At 43.1% G+C, this 16,322-nt stretch overlaps 1 protein-coding gene across 1 annotated transcript in view; it reads right to left on the bottom strand.

Annotated features, from left to right (window-relative positions):
* Positions 1-16,322, bottom strand: part of LOC149344274 (glutathione synthetase-like) — a 53,102-nt gene that overhangs the window by 21,060 nt on the left and 15,720 nt on the right. Inside the window, exons 5-7 of the mRNA XM_089546229.1 lie at positions 10,060-10,102; positions 6,789-6,862; positions 3,714-3,872 (exon numbers count right to left, since the gene is read on the bottom strand). Of these exons, the coding sequence (XP_089402355.1) occupies positions 3,714-3,872; positions 6,789-6,862; positions 10,060-10,102 (276 nt within the window). The remainder of the gene's footprint in view (positions 1-3,713; positions 3,873-6,788; positions 6,863-10,059; positions 10,103-16,322) is intronic.

Genomic DNA, 16,322 nt, shown 5'->3' with positions numbered 1-16,322 from the left:
CTTGGGGTGCACCTTCAGTTTGACCTAACATGGCATCACCATATCGACCTCACCCTAGCATCTGCTAACCGCTCACTTGGGTTTCTTAAACGTAACCTCAGATACGCCCCTATACACGTTAAAAAGCTTGCTTATATAACTCTAATACGCCCTAAAATCGAATATGCTGCGGCCATTTGGGACCCTATTCAAGCCTACGTTATCACCAACATTGAATCCTTGCAAAACCGTGCTGTTTGTTTCATATTTTCAGACTACTCACCCTTCACAAGCGTTTCATTAAAGAGTCTCTCTCTTTTCAGCATTAAAAAAACGTGCCGAACTGGAAGATTTGTCATATCGCCGTAAACTTGCTCGCTTAACCCTTTTCCATAAGCTTTATCACCACCCATCCCTTCGCCGTGATTTGTTTCAGTCACCTGATGCTCTCTTTCCACGCTGTGATCATTCTTTCAAATTTAAACGCGTAAACTGTCATTCATCGTCTTATGCCAATTCATTTATTCCCCGTACTATCACTGAATGGAATAGTTTGCCATCAGTCATCGCCACAGAAACGTGTAAATGTTTGCTGTTTTTGTTAGTGTTCAATTTTTCTTTGTGTGACGCCTTATGTTTTAATTAACATTTTTTGTTACACTTACTTGTTAAAATGTATCGCGATTACTTATGATTGTACCCCCCCCCCCCCCCCCCCCCTATGTAATACCCTCTTCTGGAGGGCCTTTAGGGGTAACTTGAATAAATAAATAAATGGGCATGCCTTTCATCTAATCTGAGCTCAGTGCATATCTAATGAGACAATGATCATTTTGGGTGGCCACCACGACCTCGGAGCTTGCCTTTTGCCTGCCTTTTATCCTAGCAACATCTCCCAATGATTGCAAGGAAGATGGCAAATAGCCCATAAATGCACCCCAAAGGCTCAATAGAAATGTGCTAAAGCAACTGCAAATTTAACATGCAACACCTATGTTACGGAATCAGCCCCACAAAAATGCTTTCTCAAGAAAAAAAAAATGAATTTTTAGACTGCATTTTTCAAACAATTTGACAGAAACTTGCATCAGCCCTTCAGGTAATGGGTCACCATAAAAATACGGATACGTCTTAAAATTTCTTTGCGGTCACTTTGGTTTCGGCTAGATAACAAGCACGTACTGGTGATTATGGTTCACTAATACTGCAGTGAGTTTTTCTGAGACATATTTCCAAATAAAGTTTTGAGAAGATTTTCGGGAGGAATAAGGTCATGGCCATACAATCAGGAAGTTTGGCCGAACTGAAGGGCTCCTGGAAAATTCGGGAAATTTGGTAGGTCCCAATTTAAATAAAAAAACTCATTAATGCTGAACAACTTCTGTCCATGCTAAGCACCTGGCAACACTGCAATCATATGGTATTATCTTTCGCAAGTCTATTTCATCATCAAGGCTGCCCAGAGACTGGAAAATGGCAAAGATCATACCTATTCATAAATCAGGGGACACTACCTCACCCTCAAACTATAGGCCAATCTCTCTTACAAGTACATCATGTAAAATTTTGGAACACATAATTTTGAAGCACATAACCTCATTCCTGGAGCGCAATAGTATATTGACACCCCATCAGCATGGATTCCGATGCGGGTTATCAACCGTTACTCAACTAACAGAGGTTGTACACGATCTAGCACTTAATATTAATAACTGTAGCCAGACAGACATAATATTGCTCGATTTTTCAAAGGCATTCGACTCTGTATCACACAATAAGTTGCTAGGAAAACTAAAAACTGTTATCGGGGAAGGCGACTTACTATCTTGGTTAGAAGATTTTTGGTCAAATCGGTCTCAGTTTGTGGTTTTTGAGTATGTTTCATCCAAAACAGTTCCAGCAACGTCGGGCGTTCCTCAGGGATCAGTCCTTGGTCCATTGTTATTTCTGCTCTTCATCAATGACACAACTAATGACATTGATTGCAGCATTAAGCTCTTCGCAGATGACTGCATTCTTTACAAAACTACTAACAACCGCGAAGACCATCTGTCGTTAAACAGTTCTCTAAAAAAAATAACAGAATGGTGTAACACGTGGCAAATGACAATAAACACTAAAAAATCCGTTTGTATGACAGTAACAAGAAAAAAATTCCCGTTTTGCTTTTCTTACTCTGTAAATGGCGTTCCATTAGCGAAAACTAAACACCATAAATATCTAGGTATTACGCTGTCTTCTGACCTGAGGTGGGACTCTCACATTGCTAACATCACGTCTACTGCTTTACGGAAACTTCTCTTTATCAGGAGACGCTTGCGGTCCGCACCAGTATCTTCTAAACTCCTGGCCTACAAAACCCTTGTAAGGCCAGTCTTAGAATACGCGAACACAGTCTGGTTCCCCCAATCAATAACTAACATCACAAAACTTGAGGCTATACAACGCAAAGCCCTACGAATAATTCACAATAAATACAAGCGCACAGATTCCCCAACATTGCTTGCAGCTTCATCCGGTCTCCAAACATTATCCGCAAGAGCAAAACAAGCGCGCCTAAATTTTTGTTTCAATTATTGCACGAGCAGTACAGGATAGATGTGAAAAAATACGTGACGTACTCACAATCGCCACCTTCACGGCACAAACATACGAACACACTAACCGAGTATGTGTGCCATAATGACACGTTTAAGCATTCCTTTTTCCCTCTCTCCATTAGTGAATGGAATCGCTTGGATCGTAACATCACCTGCACTCAATCCTTATCATCATTCGTGTCACAGATAGAGCATTTGTCGTAATGCACAGTGGCGATGCAGCCACCGTGACTGCAAATCTAGGCAAGAAGACAACCCCTTCTAACTTGTCATGTATGCGATTTTGAGTGCATTCTGAAATTGTGCCTACCAATGTCGAAGATCTGTTCTGCATATCCTTTTGCTATGGCCAATTCACTTTTCCCTATCTTTGCTTTTATGCCATGTTTGCTGCCTTTGAATAATATGTTTATATTTGTTTTTTGCACTGTACTAATTGCCCCTGCTACGGTCTTGCAATAAGACCAGCAGTATTGTAAATAAATAAAATAAATAAATAAAATAACACAGTAATTTGCACCGACGTTATGCACTCTAAAATAATTGCTCAAAACGGCAAGAGGGGTTTGATCACTGACACTACGACGGAAAAAGAAAAGATTGTCAAATAGGAGAAAAAAATCATGAAGGTACTTTTTACATTCTCACCAATCAGAAATGAGTCGCAAGGAAACCTGGAGGACCACTGCAAGAGGTGCCATTGTAAGCCTTGCAAGCCACCACTAAAAGAAATGCAGTTCCCAAAAGGGACGAATCATAAACTACAGTGGTAAATTATAGAGGCTTTGTTCATTGCAAAGGCTGATGATGCACGCATCAGCACTGCTTCAGTGGGATCACTGGGCAGGGAATGCAATTTTTTTAGGAAGGATACTTATGATGCAACATTCCAGATTAAAATAAAAAAAATTACTGCAGAGCGATAAGTACATAAGTTGATCTGAATTCAAGTAAAGAAATCACTTGGAAGTGAGTAACAGTCCAGTCTGCTCGTTTTTTTTTTGTTCCTCAGCTCTAGCACGGTTGCTGCAGGGTCTCTAAAAAGAAAGAAATACTGCCAACAGAGATTTTTTTAGTTTGTTCCTTTTCGCGGCAATTTCTTTGAGCGCGACAAGAAGCTGGGAAGTGGCTCACACAAACAGCTTGCCTTCCTTGACCTCGCACTGATGAAGCTCGGAGAACTTGCGGCGCATCACTCTGGCGTGCACCTTCACCCTGTGCATGGCGTACTCCAGCTGACGCTGGTCGCACACGTTGTACGTCACTTCCTCCACCACAAACAGAACAGCCGCCCTGGAAACAGTGGTGGACAGAGGTCAGGGCCACTCCATGCTTCTCCGAAGTCCACGGCTTGCTTCGCTAAGGCTACTGCAGACTACTCTGCACATACACAACCTCATATACAATAACCTCATATACATATACAATACAACCTCAGAAAATGTTTCAGCAGCATGTATGTTCAGCTAAATGAACACCACATCAGCCGTAACGAAGTACAGTAAATGGTCATCAATTTGAACATCCAGTCTATTTGAATTGATGCTTTGGTCCCGTCAACATCAAGTGTGTTAAAAAGGCATCCCTTAATTTGAACACCACAAAATTTGAACAAACTTTTGGACCACTTCAAGTTTAAATTACCTAGAGTTGGTTGCACTCTCAATTTCTGGTAAGTGCTCAGTGGGAACTGATCAGCAAAAACCACCGCCAGAACAAAGAATGTTTCCTGTGTTGCTTCATTTAGAAAAGGTTTTTGTAAGGTAAAACTTAATTTCCTGTTTTTGCTTCTGGAGTAGAATCATAAAAATCACGGCACCTGAATGCTTTCGAATGTGTTAACATGACTACCTTAACTAATGCTTTCCCTTGTTCTGGCAGCACCACCAGCCAACAAGAGGTCACCTACTGCAGTTTGATAGCAATGAATACATGTTGATGGTAATGAGCATTGGTGTAGCTCAAGAAATCGCCAAGTTGCACAGAACCATACTGGTGAAATGGTGACACCAGCTAGCTCCGTAAAGCACAATCAAGCAGATGGTCTGTTGTTAACAGCCGAGCTATAGTGAATGGGTCTGTACAGTCCTTTTTAGAAGTTCTCTGGCCCAAAGTTTTGCCTTAGGACTGTGTGGCAGTATTGCATCCTTAGAACTTTAAAGGTTCAGAAATCTGGAATGCTGTAAATACTATACACAGCATCCCACTACAGGATCCGGAAATAAATCCAGTGGCTGGGCATCAACTCTCAAAAGTAAGGAGGCCAAAGGTTTTCCTTCCAAGTGAGGCTCTTGTGGCAGCCATGGAAGTCCTTAGTTTCAGAGAGGAGCGGTAGAGAGTTCCTTTCATTTTAAAAAGGTCTGGTTCAACTTCACTGAGGACCACGCGGCGAGCTATGGAAAGAAAAATGATAGGTGTAACGTTAAGAGATCGGAAGCGGGCTGAGTGGGTGAGAGAACAAACGCGCGTTAATGATATCCTAGTTGAAATCAAGAGGAAGAAATGGGCTTGGGCAGGGCATGTAATGCGAAGACAAGATAACCGCTGGTCCTTAAGGGTAACGGAGTGGATTCCAAAAAAAAAAGCAAGCGAAGCACGGGGTGGCAGAAAGTCAGGTGGGCAGATGAGATTAAGAAGTTTGTAGGGATACGGTGACCGCAACTGGCAAAGGACAGGGTTCATTGAAGATAAATAGGAGAGACCTTTGCCCTGCAGTGGGCTTAGCCAGGCTGATGATGATGATGACCATTGATAATGCATAACAATCCACACAGCGTGGCCCAGAAGGCCGCCACCTGGGTTCTTTACTTTTGACAAGGGCGTGATACGGTGGAGCCACATGTGAGTGTATGGCGTGGTTGAACATGCCATGCCTTATTTGACTACACCGCACCGCCGTGGTGACAAGCCTCTCACACTCTGAAGATGATGGCTTTGAGATTCTGTAAGCTGGCAATGGTGCTGAGGCCCATAACTAGTATTTTGAGGCATTTAAATAAATAAGCAAATGTATCGCGGGCAGCAGCAGACACTGACCTAACTCTGAAGCATTAGCAAGTGTTGTGCACCAAAGCATTTTGCCTATTTCACAATGAAACTTTCGCAGCCACCGAAATGGACTGCCCTTTAACACAAGTCACGCATGAGAGTGATGCAGTCTTCTCGAGCACTATGGTTAAGATTTGCAATGTTAGAAATGAAGCTTCACTGGTGAAAAGGAGGCCACTTACAAAAAGTACTGACCATTTCTGTGGATCTGAATTTATGACTTCCCAACGAATAAGCTATTGGTTAATCTGCCTTCATGTTTCACATCAACACTACAGCGAATCCCTTTATTAGGTGATTAACATGATTTTTACACAACTTATTTTCTCAGTTGGTCTGCAGTGTAAGATCTGTACATAATGTGCTGCGCGTGAACGATATATTTTCTAGATCTGTCAATGTTATGCACTTCAAACGAATTAAAAGTTCAACCATATGATGTTCTCCAACATGCACCAAAATTTCAATGCATGGAGTTCTGGTCTTCAAATGTTTGCAAGTGTACAGCTGTTACGGCTATGTACTGAACCTCTCATCCTCTCCCACTCATTGTCATGCAGCTTGTTGTTTCACCGCTGCCATGCATGCCAATCTCCTAAAGATGTTGCGACAGCCCGAGGGAGTGAAATCGAAAATCCATTATCACCGTCAACCAAAACTACATCAACTGCAAGGCAAGGGCCTGTTCCATTGACCTCCTAATAACCCTAGACTGCCCCAACCACTAAGAAAGTTTGGTTTAGTTTAGGGGGTCTGACGTCCCAAAGCGACTCAGGCTATGAGAGGCGCCATAGTGAAGGGCTCCGGAAATTTCGACCACCTGGGGTTCTTTAACGCGCACTGACATCGCACAGTGCACTAGCCTCTAGAATTTTGCCTCCATCAAAATTCGACCGCCATGGCCGGGATCGAACCCATGTCTTTATGGTCAGCAGCCAGAAAGTAACGATCACCAAAAAGTGAGGGGAACTTGCTCACCAGCTAGCATAGGATTCTCCACTTGAATAATTATTGCTTGCATGCACTGACTTCATGCCTTTATCTTGGCAAAATTTGTAGAATGTGCCTAAAACAGGTCTGGCTGCACTAGAACACCCCTGAAGGAGCCCTAATAAGAAGTGACTACAGTTAAATCTCTGGTGGCACATGCACAAAACTCACTTCTCGTTCTTGTAGGCTTTCCAGGCAGCCAGCAGACCGTTGGAGAGGTGCTTGTCCGTCTTGCATTCGGGCATCTGCAAAGTTGCAGCAGTGGACATCAACAATGCACTAGAACTGAGGTCATCTAAGGCAGGGTTTCAGGTCAGGAGAAGCTCAAGGATGGGGAGGACAGAAGTTTGTAGGATGTGACAGGGCCTTTGACCAGCCAAATACGCACTCTAAAAGTGAAATAACATTTTGTCCCTGTATTTCTCTATGTTGAGGCATTAAACAGACACAAGAACCAAACTGGAGCTAAGATATGGGCACTATTCTCTGAAACTTTTTTGGCAATGGAGCAGAAGCTACGGAGATGAAATATGCCCCCTCTTCTTAGACTGCAGATATACTCCCCCCTTGTAGTTATTAGTGTTCTCCCAAAACATAGTGCATTATCACTACTATTCGCTATCTGAGGCATATTAATAACAGAACTGCAAACTTTCAATGTTCAAAGCCAAGGAAAAGACTTTTCTTGGTTATAGCAAATACGCTAGGCATGTCTAGTAACAAGAAGCTTCCATAGATGGTGCCCGTTGCCCCAGCGACAGTGCAAAGGCACTGTGCAGAGAGAGCAATGCGTCAGACATCCAGGCGCACTATTGTACAACCGACAAATTTGGCGGAACGACACAGTTACAGACACTCCGCGCCTGGTTTGGTTTGGTTTTTTGGGGTGTAACGTCCCGAAGCAACTCAGGCTATGAGGGACGCCATAGTGGAGGGCTCCGGAAATTTCGACCACCTGGGGTTCTTTAATGTGCACTGACATCGCACAGTACGCGGGCCTCTAGAATTTCACCTCCATCAAAATTCGACCGCCGCGGCGGGGATCAAACTCGCGTCTTTCAGGTCAGCAGCTGAGCGCCGTAACCACCGAGCCACCGCGGCGGGGCACTCAGTGCCTGCAGCCTTCGCTCCATTGCCAAGAAAACCTGTTGCTTAGTATAACAGCAATCCACTTACGCCACATGTAGCACAATCCCCAGCTCACCCCGAAGTTTTCAAGCCCTGACCAGTTATCATGGTTAGACTCGTACCACTGAGAATGGCCCCAACACCTTGGAGCCCTGCTCATTAATTATATGAGCCAATGACAGTGATGCACATCCATCCTCTCTAAGGCAGTGCCATCGCTTCTACATGGCAGCTTTTGCCGTGCTTACTGACCACTTAACGAGTGTGCTGCACACACAAAGTATGTGTTGTGTACCACACATGAAGTACTGTACTATAGTGCCTGATGCACTCTAAAAGCATCAATTTTTCGGAAACCAACTGTTTCACACTTGCTGATCAGTGAGGAGTGTTTGGCCTCACCTAACTAAGTGCTTCTACAATGCATACATTCATGCTGAGCATACAATGCTGGAAGGCAGTCTCTATGCCATGCACTGCAGCGTCTTGAACCGCGCTCACTGACAAAGATGACGATTCTGGGACAGTGGGCACAGCAATCATCAGCGTTAAGACCTGCCAGGCATTGCTCTGTTTCTTGAGAGCACTGGGCCTGCACGACACGCTATGACTTTGTCATATGGTTTTTGCTTACTGACCATTTTCCTGTAACTCCCTTTTCTCCTCCGTTATATCCCTCCCCTCATCATCTCTTTCTTGCAGAGCAGGGTAGCAAACCGGTTCCTTTTCCCTTTTGGCCTCCCTGCCTTTCGTTCTCCCTTTCTTCGTTTACACCCCTGCCAATGTTTTGACACAGGTCTGTAACCCGCCATGGCTGGTTAGTAGATATGGTGTTCCGTTGCTGAAGTCACGGCCATGGCATCCAGCGCTCTTTGATATTACCAGTTCTGAAACTTCCTAGGGTCCATGCATCAAAAAATGGTGGTCCAAGTGATCAAAAATTCATGTGTTTACAGATCGCTGCAATGCCACATACCATAAGCTATGTTCAAGTTGCAAGCTTCGATATTGTTGATAAATGCATATCCCCAACTGGCAACAAAATCAGTGAAGCAGATGCATAATCAAAAATTCATAGATATAGCAGCCCAGATAAATTGAGCTAAAACAAGCGAAAAAAAAAACTTAGCACAATATAATGGCAACAAATGGTGACAGCTTTTATTGGCCGCTTCCAAATGGTGCCATCAATAAAGCCCCTGAGACTAGTCACTTTTTGAAACGGAGTTTCCCAGTGCTCTGGCGCCGTTGGGTACCAGCCATGACATTTGCATTTTCAAAGGGCCAAAAACCAAACCTGCCTATGTAATATGTGATGCGAGTACAAGTTAAAGGACTCCACGTGGTCAAAATTAATCTGGAGCATTCTGGAGTCCCTCATAGCCCATGTCCTGTTTTGAGATGTAAACCCTACACACCAAATGTCTGTAATAAGGAAGCTCCTTATTTGTATCTCCAACCGATAACACCCAGGTCAACAAGAAAAAGGCACACTGACTCGTTAAAACCTTACTTTGCCGGAACTAACATATTCAAATTTTCTTTTTTTTTTCCTGCACCATTACCAAGTGGAATCAGCTAGTACCACCATCATCAATAGTTGACATTGATGCCATAGAACAGGCCGTTCATTGAATTGTTTTTGTTTCATGACTTGCCTTGTACTTTTGTTTTGTGCTTTTTGTATTGTGCTTATTGCGCCCCTCCTGCCAGAGCCCTTCACTGGGCCTGCAGTATGCTCGAAATAAATAAATAAATAAATAAAAAGCGTCACAGAGAAAACTTGTGTGTGGGCTAACAATGAGTACCAGGACAACAATGGCCAGTGGCAATGATAATATGAGTGGAGCTCAGCATCTTTATCGCCACCATCATACGTGCCATTCTCAAATTGCACCAGATTATATGCAGCACGAAAAACACTGGTCTTCAACTCTGTGCATTGACACCGAATTTTCGGTGCAAGTCCTAGCGGCCATGCCACACCGCCATTCACCTCAAAACAGCAGCAACCAGTCCTTCTCAGTGTAGATGTCAAGAGACTGAATCGAGTGGCGGAAAAATTTATACATCATTTTCTCCGCCATTATAAATTGGTTTCTCACTTCCGCACAAATGTTAGCATACCTAAAAAAAGCCAGCGACTCAATCTTTACTGAGAACAATATTTGGGTAGAGCTCTCCTCAGTGTCCCCATTAAAAGAAACGAGTTCAAGTAGCTCTGCTATGAACTACATGCTTAAACTATTTCACCCCTTTGCCTCAAGAGTTCCCCAAGTCGTAGAAGTCAGGGATGCCTCCCTGCAAAGCTTACCTGTTCTTCAGCTGGAGTGACACCCAAGTTTTTCATAATGTATCTGTTAAAAAAAAAAAAAAAATGCAGGAAACAGTTACTTTGTGCTTAAGGAAAACGCAAAAATGAAAGCAATGAACCTCATAACTTCACCAAATTATTACCCTAGTGAATAAAAACTACCAGGGGCACTTAAGCCTGCTTATGTGCTATGAATGCGAAAGCACTTTGCACTACTGTTGTTTATCTTCGTGCATTTGTAGCTTGTTTGTTTGTGTAAAATAGTTTGCATTTGTCACTAAACTGCACACCATTCGCAGTTTCGTGGGTTAATGCCCATATAGATAGTTTTCATGTGACGTCATGGGCGCCATCTTTGGGTACTGTGGCTAGCTTCCACAGTGTACGCCAGAACTGGTTTGCGATGGGCGGGTTAACAAAACGCCGAGGCTTTCGCTGCGCTTTCGGGACCCAGAGATGGCGGCCGCTATGACGTCGGTGAAAACTATGTTTAACCAGAATCAGTCATTTTCTCCACAACATTCACAGGTGGCGGGGAGTCCTCACACCACTACCAGCGCTGTGGTTAAGCAAAGCACCACTGATGTGACAGGTGGCTGTTTCTATCACAGCCAGCCGTAGGGATTGTGCGACTCATGTTGAGGTTCCCGAGCGACTTATCGTGCAGCTGACATGACGCTCCTCCAAACTTGCCCAAGCTACTACTGAGTAACCGAGTTATGAGTAACTAAGGTAAGCTCGGGAAAGTGCCCACACTTTCTGTTAACACTTTCTGTACACACTTTCCGTGGATGCCATGCATGCGCCAACTAATGCTTCCAGATTAATAGATTTGGTTTGAGTTAATTTGCATTGATTCACAACTCAGCAGGCATTGAACTAATAATACACTTTGTGGATGCTTCAAGTGCTCTTGACGTCAACCTTCTTGCCTAATTAAGCCCCCTTTGTGTGTTTACTAGCTCTAGTAAGATCTCATTAATTCAAACTGCAAAAAGACACCAATGTAGTTTGAATTAACCAAAGTTTGAGATAACATGAATGACATGAATGAACAGAAAAGGAAGCGCACTGCCATTGGAAAGCAGCTGGGTAGTAAGGTTACCTTATTTTATTGTTAAAAAGGTCTGTGATCACCTTTTGGTTATCTTTTCCAGGAAGGCAATGGCCAGCACTTTCTGTTCTACAGTCCTCTACAATCGCTCATCTGGCTCTGTGCATCTTCCAACATATCCAGCCTCTTCCAAACTTTTTCCAAAGTATCACGGGCTCTATCGCATTACAAAATGCATTTTTCTGGTACACAACAAGTCAAACCTGTGACGCCCACGACACATCTATGAAGAAGTAACCGCGAGTGTGTACATGTGTGCTGCTTCAAACAGTACTATGACCCATGTGTGTTGTTAACTCCCCGATTCGCCAGGATGGCTTCCCTTTCAACCAGAGATGATTATAAATAGAAGATGAGCACTGCCAGTGACGGTGCAAGACCCATGCACAGACTGTCAGAAGCCAGACTGTCATTTTGGCGGCTCTTCCTCAGCCTGTTACACGCCGCGGAGGCTCAGAGGTTAATGCGCTCGGCTACTGAGCTGGAGTACCCGGGATCAAACCCGTCCACAGAGGCCATGTTTCAGTAGAGGTAAAACGCAAAACGCGCCTATGTGCTGCACCCTGAAAACCTGGTGAAGTGGGCAAGAATGCCGCCAAAGCCATGGGGGCTCCTGGAATGAGGGCCCCACCCAAGTAATCTTGAATAATTCTGAAAAATTGATAAACTGGTTGTTGAGGAAAGGAAATGGTGTGTTAAAGATCCTCAGGTGGTCGAAATTATTCCAGAGACTCTTTACTCCTTTCATCTTTTACTCTCTCCTTTATCCCTTCCCTTACTGTCCAGGTGTTCACGAGATATGTCAGCCAGTTACTGCATCATTTCCTTTTCTGAAAACCAAGTTTCTTTTCTTTAAGTCTGACTTCCCTCTGAATAAACTCCGTTTATTAATAATGTTTTTCCTAAAGTCTTTTGTGTACAACTTTGTTTTAGGTAATTTTTGTTTTCAATTTTTCTAAGACAGTGTTCATTCACATATCTGCAGTGAGAGGAACATTTCGTACCATAAAGTTAAAATTCCAAAATTTTGAAAAACAAGGAATGTCTTGACCTGCAGTATGCCGCTAGAAATGCAACAAAACAAATGTGGTCAACTTAGATAGAATAGTTGCACCGAAACCTTCTTTACAAAACGAGCATATAGTCGGAAAACTGAAACAGAAAAATGACAATTGTTTGATTGCTTCCCCGCGTGCGCAACTGCCACGGTTCACGAAACCATTTTTTTAGAGTACTTCCTGGTCAATTTCAGCAATGAAACATCGGGACAGCATAGAAATCAAGGCACAGAAGTGGACACAGCAGCAGACTGATGAAGGGTGTGATTTGGGCTCGTTGCTTCATCACATTAGAGGAAAATATGCAGCGCAAGAAAACCCACGGATGACAGAAGAAAGAGAAATATGAGCGCTCACACCACCAACTGAAAATGGTTTTATACGAACATGCAATAAATACTGCCAAAGGAAGGAATGATAAAACACCACGTGATCGAGCGGGAAGTAAAACAAAAAGGAAACCAAAAAAAAGCCGGACATAAATCTGAAAACACAAACTCAAGATTTTAGATATGACAGTTCCTTCTTGAGGAGCATTGTCTTGTGTACTTCTCCTCCTTGTGAATGCGTCCTTTTCGCTGGTTTTCTACGTACCATGCACCAACTGGCCCAACAAGCTACGCTTCTTCAATTCTTGAGGAGCGCGATAGATGGAGTGCTGACGCATGTCTCTCCCCTCTTTTGCCAATGATGAGTGCCTCGATTTCTCTTGCTGTTTTGTCTTCATACCTTCCTAAAACGCGTGTTTTGTGCAGCTTTGGTCCACAGCTCTTGCAGTTCTTGCAGTGTAATGGCAAATTGCTACCTGTTGCAGTTCTCATGGAATTTGTGTGTTCACGCAGCCTGGGCTAGCCACATCCATAACAAAAGCAGTGGATTTTAGCTAACGATACAACAACTAGGGCTAGTTGGTATTCCATGGCTATAGTACAAATGCAGTGAGTATTACAATGACAACGCGAAAGAAGACTGGATGAAGTGGGACTATCAAGTGAATTTTATTATGCAAAATTATAAAGGAAAAGGGAAACCATCAAGACGCATGCGTAAGATCCTTATTTTGAGTCAACGGCATGAGCTGCTTTCAAAGAAAAGCCATCTCCCTGGCCGATAGCAGTATTGAAAGCGTGCTGACGCAACCTTCGCTGCAATTAACTATGAGGAAAGCCTCAATGATCTCTCTGCTGATTCTGTGTGAGCACGTGGCTAGCACATGTGTTTTTTTCCAGATGAGGTTTTCTTTCTTTGCAAGGATTGCAAACTTTTTAGTGATCTGCAAGGGTGCCTGGGCCGCTAATGCCGCCCAGGTTTCTCGAGTGCTCCTGCAATCTCATGTTCAAACATCAACAGCCCTTGTATTGGAAATCCACGAAATATGGTCAATGCATTTTGTTTCCCTGACTTATATGCAGTATTCTTTCCCAGCCTCAGCCAGGAGCTGCCCCCACGTAAACCCTCCAAATTGGTTCTTGCATTTACTCTACCTGTGATCCAGTTTACTGGCTCCCACATCTCATTATCTTTACATTAACGAGGATGGCACGCATAGACTTTTAGGCAATACTAAGCACCAACTTTGTTTTGGATTCACAGCGACATTTGAGACTACTTTGGAGTTGCACAGAGTATATATGCCAGCTTGTTTTGAACATGGCAACAATGACATGGACTTCAGCAGAACTTCCCATACTTGTTTTCAGTGCTGCATTCTGGCTTGTGCAACTGCAATATGAGCTCAGGAATGAATGCTAAAGCACAACTTGATGGCCCGCTGTCACTGTGCAGAACAAAACCGCGCACTTTTAGCCCAGTGATGCACGTCTAAGCCCCTTTGCAGCCACACAGTGCTATTCCTATTCTGGCTTTTCTAATGGCCTGAAAAACAGGACAAAAATAAATCAGCATTTTCACGTTGTCTCTGCTCTGTGAAATGCTGAATGCTATGTTACAGCTGATCTCACATGTTCCGAATGGTTGGAAAAGTAACAAATTTCTCATGTGCATTGGCAGTAATCGTATTTGACAGCAATGTGCTAAAATGTGAATTTTTAGTGCACGCATAATTCACACACACACACATACACTTTATATCCCTGCATAGACAAGCATGCCTTTTGCATTAACAGTCAGTAGGGGGCCAGGAAGGAGGCCTGTTTACATTACAGTGACAACTACTGTGCATGCATTGGGAAAGGTTGCAAGTGCAATTAGTATTTGTAAAAACACTGCAATGTAAAAACATTGCAGTGTGCTATTTAGAATAACTGGCTAAAAATTTAAAGTGCATAATCTTAGCTATTTGAAAAGTGTGAATATCCCAGTTGCTGTTACTGACAATTCCCAGCAGCCTGTACTGTTGACCTGGCCTATTCTAGTCAATGTGCTTGGCCCCGATAATTCACAATAAGAATCATGTCATCCTTCTGAAATCATTGTTGAATGTCAGTGGACACACAATTTGTGGACGCACCTTTGTTATTTCGGGGCAGAAATTGCCGACTGTTGCAAGAACGGCCGTATATATGCACGAGGACTGGTAGTGATTGAACGAGAAGGTGTATACGATCGTGATTTGACACGTTTTTCAATTACCGGAACAAAAATGGTCCGAATACATATCGTTTCCCATGACACTACTTTGATATTCAGGCTCACTTATGATGTTGCGAAGTTTGTCACGAATTGGTTTGTGGCCGTCAGGTTCGACTGCACCGAGACACATAGCCATCACAGCCGACCGCGATTTTACCTTCGACAAAAAATCCCACAGCTAAAAAAGTTGACCCAATGGATGTCTACGTCAGTAACGTCACAATTAATGCGACTAATTTCTACCCCAAGGTATCTGCAGCACATGACTGTGCCACTGCATGCACCAATCACAATGTTGGAACCATTCGGCTCGCCTGCAAGCAGCAAAGTGATTGTACAACACTCCTTCCACTCAATGCCAACATGCGGACTGAAAACGTGCGACCCAAACGCTTGCATATCCGGTCGAAAAACGATTGCACAACGGCCTTTACTGAAGCTAGTTTAAAAATTCTTGCGATGAGGTGACTAGTGATAGAATACCTATCGCTCGTATGCATTACATAAACTCGGTAAATATCATTTCCTAGTCCCTTTAATAACTGTTATCAATATGTGGTGGAAGCCACCACTTGGGTGACGAAGGCTGAATCAAAAAGAAACTTTGGCTTCAAAATTTTAATGGCAGAAGTGTAAGTTGTAATGAGTAATCACATATGTGCCAAACACCCCTTTGAAATTTCTATGAAAAGGAACTTTTCAGCTGAAATCGGCAGTCGCACACCAGTAAACAAATGCATACAAATTCAGACAGCACTAAAGTTTTTCACAATTTTACACAACAATCTTACACCTAATATATGAGAACAGCATTATATGCCTCTATAACGCCGGTTGTTTATGGTGCCTGGAATAAGTGAGGTGGCGCATACACGATAAGGCCACGTTATGCTCAATACTACGAGGCATAAGCACGTAACAAAAAGTTAATAGCCTGTTGCTATGAGAACTATATTTAGACTGAACTATGGCAGTGAATTGCTGTCTGCAATAAAAGCATTTGATAATTCAATTCCATCACTGCAAGTGGGAAGAATGAGTACTTGATAGTAGCATCTCAGTTAAAAGGAGTATTGATCGAAAACATTTTCATGTTTGTGCTAGTATGCACATGCTAGTATGTTACTTGTGATACTAAAAAGGAACTCTACTTTGTGATATCAATCTTGTCTTGATGGTGCAGCAGCACTTGAAGTAGATATAGGTGACCAACTTCTTTTTTTCAGGCTGACCAGCAATGTCTAAATGCCTGTACAAGTTAAACTATTAAACTGAGTTAGTGCTATTACAATTACCATCATGTCTACATATGTATGCTTGCAAACTTTAAAAACTTGTGAGCCATTTACAGTGCATGTCAAATTTGATGGCACCTTCTACCCTGTCATACTCAGTGCCATTGACTAGCTGATTTACAGATATTCAGCTAGACCAGGGCTCTCAAACTCGTTTCCAAGCAGAACCCTTGGGTTCCTTGAGGTGCTTCTTGGGTTTCCTGA

Source organism: Amblyomma mixtum, chromosome 5 (assembly GCF_055824585.1).
Source record: "Amblyomma mixtum isolate Tamu chromosome 5, ASM5582458v1, whole genome shotgun sequence".
NCBI lineage: Eukaryota > Metazoa > Arthropoda > Arachnida > Ixodida > Ixodidae > Amblyomma > Amblyomma mixtum.
This window is presented reverse-complemented; position numbering and strand designations above follow the sequence as displayed.